This window comes from Lasioglossum baleicum, chromosome 18 (genome assembly GCF_051020765.1).
Source record: "Lasioglossum baleicum chromosome 18, iyLasBale1, whole genome shotgun sequence".
Classification (NCBI taxonomy): Eukaryota; Metazoa; Arthropoda; class Insecta; order Hymenoptera; family Halictidae; genus Lasioglossum; species Lasioglossum baleicum.
Window position 1 is genome coordinate 1,378,902 of NC_134946.1, and position 5,191 is coordinate 1,384,092.

At 35.9% G+C, this 5,191-nt stretch overlaps 1 protein-coding gene across 1 annotated transcript; it reads right to left on the reverse strand.

Moving 5' to 3' along the window:
* Nucleotides 1-476: 476 nt before the first annotated feature.
* LOC143217826 (uncharacterized) lies at nucleotides 477-4,767 on the reverse strand. Its single transcript, XM_076442469.1, has 2 exons — nucleotides 4,354-4,767; nucleotides 477-845 (listed from the first exon to the last, which is right to left on the reverse strand). The coding sequence occupies exons 1-2, from the start codon at nucleotides 4,765-4,767 to the stop codon at nucleotides 477-479; spliced, it is 783 nt and encodes a 260-aa protein (XP_076298584.1).
* Between the last annotated feature and the right edge of the window lie 424 nt (nucleotides 4,768-5,191).

Here is a 5,191-nt window from a genome sequence, read left to right on the forward strand (position 1 = left end):
TTCTATTACATTTAAGATTGTTTAGTTTATATTTTATTTTATAATGCTAGTTCACTCTCCATCCCTTTATTCTTATATCCATGTATTTATGTGTCGTGCATATACCTTAGCACGGGTTATATAAATGACTAGGATTCCATCTGGCGGCGACCAGAGCAAACTATAGGTTTTCACTATAGTTATACTACTATAGGTAACTATAGTTTTTTAGCAAAGGTCTTGGCGAACAAGTTAAAAACTATTGAGCCAATGCAAAAAAGATTGGTAGAGAAAGCGATTAATGATGATAGATTGACGGAACACGTCACGCAACTTACAATTGGTAGTGTATAAATATACAGAAAACGGAACGCAAAACAATTATAACTATTCAAGCACACACATACCCACACAAAGTAAATGATACAATAACTATTCAGATGCACACATACCCACACAAAGTAAATGATACAATAACAAACAAACAGTAACAATGATTATTCTTTGTAATTTGCGAAATATTCAGCTGCCGACGACTTTGAGACAGACGAATTAATTTGAACAGAGTCCCTATTAAGGGACTCCATTTCTGCCTCAAACAGTATGTCATTAATCGCTTTCTCTGCCAATCTTTTTTGCATTGGCTCAAGACTTTTCAATTTGTTCGACCAGACCTTTGCTATAATCAAATATTCATCTTCTTGTGATGAATTATTTGTATTGGATTGAGCTAAATAATCGCATGCCACTTGTAGTAGTTCGTTTTGCTTTGCTATTGAATTTTCACCTTTTTTCTTTTTTGTCGGCGGTGGATAAGTTGAAATTGAAGAATACGATGTTCCTGATTGTATAAATTCCTGAGATGCCTGTAACGCAAGTCGTTACGCGTCAGCCATAAAATCACATAAAATTGATGGCGCCAGCCACGGTGCATTATACAGGTGTGCCGACTTAGCATCTCTGTAATGCTGAAATTTGGAGGCAGATGAGTCGTATTCAGACGCGCTGAAACACACAATCTCATTCGCACACGTATGGTATTTGGGGAACCATGCGCCGTCTGGCGGCGGCCAGAGAATTACGACTCATCTGCCTCAGTTTTTTTAGGGAAGTCGGCACACCTGTATAATGCACCGTGGCGTCAGCCAATGATCGCGTGGTCGACGAAGTACGAGTAGGGGGATTAGCCAATGAACAAGTTCCGTTAGAGTCAGATGAGCAGATTCCGCCAGTTAGACACGAAAAGGAATTTGGAAATTAGGCTTAGGAAATTACAAAAAAATGAGAAAAACCAGTATTCATTATTTTATTAATAGATACATTTATTTGTTTCAGATGCCTACCACCCCTGAGGATTGGAAATTAGTAAGCAATGAGTTGGAAGATAAATACAAAATTAAAAACTGCGTTGGTGCAATAGATGGAAAACATGTGGCTATTAGAAAACCTCCAAATTCCGGGTCAACATATTACAACTACAAACATTTTTTTAGTATAGTTCTATTAGCGGTAGTCAGTGCTAATAAAAAATTCATAATGGTAGATGTAGGCACTAATGGCCGAATATCGGACGGAGGAGTGATGTTTCACTCTAAGTTTGGCGAACAACTACAAACAGGGAAATTAAATCTTCCACCTCCTTCACCTATGCCACACAGTTCCAAAAATTTTCCATTTGCATTCGTAGCGGATGAAGCTTTTTCGTTGCATACAAATGTAATGAAACCTTATTCAAAAAAAGATTTAAATAATGAAAAACAAGTGGTTTTCAACCAAATATTGTCCTCGGCACGCTCAGTTGTTGAAAATGCCTTCGGCATATTGGTAGCACGCTTTAGAGTTTTACTTACTACTATAAATTTAGATCGTAATAAAGCAAGTATTATTACTTTAGCGTGCTGCCATCTGCATAATTTTTTAATAGCCGAGAATGATGCAGATTATTTAAATCAGACAGGGTTAACAATATCAATGGATGGATGTTCTTTGTCGTTAATACAACAAAGAACAACCTCGCAAGCAAAAACTGTTAGGGACAATTATGCCGAGTACTACTACTCGCAGGAAAGATAAAACAGCTTGATTTCTCATTATTTAAATCTTTTTTAGAGTAATATATGTTTCATTACATTTGTATGCAACGAAAAAGCTTCATCCCCTACGAAGACAAATGTAAAATGTGAAGGAGGTGGAAGATAAATTAATGAAGAAATTATAAATTTTATTTTAATTCCAATACAAATTTTTGTAGTTGTAGTATATCCCAGACAGCCAAAATCCTTGATTCTGTCCAGGCCACAAATGCGCTTGAGGGCTAGTAGTCTTCCCTGGACACGATCTTGGCACATGATGTCGTCGCCACAAAGGAAGAGTTAGTGCGGCTGTGCTGCCCTCTTACAACGGCCCGATCGTTAAACCAGACACGATCGGCCCGGATTGTGGCAACGACATCATGTGCCAAGATCGTGTACAGGGAACACTACGAGCCCTCACGCGCATTTGTGGCGTGGCCACAATCTAGTCATCGTGTGGCTTGGACAGCTGCGAGTGGCGTTCGACCACTGTACGTGACCGTTTGGTGGCGTCGACACGCTGGGCTCGAGATGTGGCTCCGGCCCGCTTGGTTGTCTGGGATGTTAATTATTGCTACGGACAAAAAAAATATTGTATATACTTAACAATTGTTATTTTTTCTGAAAAATTGTAAATGTTGTAAAAAGTTATGTACAGTGCAAATATAATTACATATAAATGTCATAGGATGACATATATAATAATATGTAATTAAAAATAATAACTAGAGGGGTGTTGTTGCTCGCTCGATTCGCGAGCTTCGCAAGTAGGGTTGTCGTAGCTCGCTCGCTTTGCGAGCTCGCGAGAGGGTTAGTGGTACGGATGTTATTTGGTGTGTGACTCTCCACGAGCCACACAAAGAACTTCCCGATTCGTTAGTTGCAGTATATTATTATCATTATTAAGTGTACGTTTTAAGAAGATTATACGTTTTCAGGGAAATTCAATAGTTTTCTACTTATCAAAATGTTTGCTATATGGCGTTGCATTAAACCAACATCGTAGGCTCGTTGCTCGCTGGGTTCCTTGTTATAGCATACTAATGTTGCAAAATAAATTGTCTTAATTAGTTTTTCGCAAACGATACAACTCCTCATTATCCGGGTTTGCAGTATTGATCTTGGTTTTCTTCGATACTGTTAATTTAAATTGTCCCAAGATATATAAACCGCGCTCAATTTTGAAACTCTGCTCAGTGCTACATACAAAATTTGTAAAGTTCGCCTTTCTGATTTTTTAAAATCCAAACATACTTTCTCGTATGTTTGTCCCTGACTTTTATGAATCGTAATCGCTTCAGCAGGAACCACTGGAAATTGACTACGTGTGATTTGATATTTTTCCTCTCTCGACATATTTACTTGATTCGATATTTTTATTATTGGTGCTAAATGATCAATATTGGCATTTTTCATATAATCACGATAACGAGTTCTTACTTTCACTCCTACTCTGGCCAATTGAAAATCTAACCAAAATATAGACGGAATTTTAGTATTTTCTTGAAAAGTAATAAATTTTAATATTCCGCATGTGTGCTCCATTAACCAATCCGTTTTCAACATCAATGTTATTAATAATTATCATATAGTTTATATTAATTTTCAATTTAATCTCAGTTAATAATTCGTTTTGAACTGATTGTGTTTTTAAAGATTGTAATATACATTTTTTTTGTACTTTCATCGATATTCTTCGAAAATGTATTCTCGGCAGTAGAGATGATTAACTCACTCTTGCATTGGGATAATTTTCGATTATTGTAAGCGTAAAATTCGTCGTAAGATACAAAAAAATTTTTAAAAAAAAAAAATTTTTTTTTTTTAAAAATTGAAAAAAAATTTTTTTGTATAATTACGTTTGTTTCTTCGGTGGAAACTTTCCGTTCTCTCGTATAAATTGCATTGTTGAATGAACTTCTTTCGAAAAAAACTAAAAAAACTAAAAAACTACTTGATCAAAATGGACCAAAATCTAATCAGCTCTAAGTTACAGCGGGGCACATCGATTGCATCATTCATCATCCTGATCGCGTTGTTACTTTTTCTGAAAACGTTAACGAAAAATTTGATTACATAGAAACGGCCATACGCACACACACACACACACACACACACACACACACACACACACACGCACACACATACGAACATTTTGCTGAAAATAGTCTAATATGTCTGCAATGACCTTGAAACGTGTAGATCTGCTAAAAAATCGATTTTCGATTTTCGGGGTCATTACAATAACTTCCCTATAAAATCGGGAAGTTAATAATAATAATAATTTGGACATATTACTTACCTGTGTATTGTCATTTTCCATGATCAAAGGAGCCGGGCTTTCCGAATCTTGTAAAAATTTTAAAGCGTAAAAGACCCATGAAGTGGGCTTGTAAATTTCATTTGTACCAGATCCAGACCTCATTGAAGTTTTAATTTTATTGAGCTCTCGTCTATAATTGGATCGTAATGTGTTAATTTTTTTTGAAACGTCCTTCAATATAGCCGTGGGTTTCATTTCCTTGTAAATAAGGAGCAATTTTTCCAATGCTCTTTGTTTTTTATATTTATTTAAATAATTTGGATGAACTTTGCTCCATAGTTCTGGCAAGGTCTCATATTCTCCGATAAATCGTCTTAGACATTCGTCACCATCGTTAATTGGTAAATCTTCTAGTAGATCAAATTCAAACTCAAATTCATTTTCGGCCTCCATCTCCACGTTTGCTTGTAAATGGTAAAGACAAAACAAAGTGGTTGCCCCTGCTTCTACTTCATGTCCAGAAGTTGCTCGATCGGGGAAATTCTCAAGTATACTTGGGCCCAAATAAGAAGGTACTTGACGTACTTGTTCTGCTCATGTTGTTGCGCGTCAGCCATAAAATTGATTAGGGGGATTAGCCAATGAACGAGTTCCGTTAGAGTCATATTCGTCGGATAGTAAGTACATTCTTATTTGGGCTCAAGCATAATATCCGTGGAATACAGTGGAATACCCCCACTTCTTGGGAGATACCTCCGATCGAGCAACATAAATTTATTAAAAATTTACACGTTTCTCAATTTATTTAAATTGTTATATTTATTTAATAATAAAGGACATAAATAAAAAAATTAATTTATTAAAAATTAATATTATA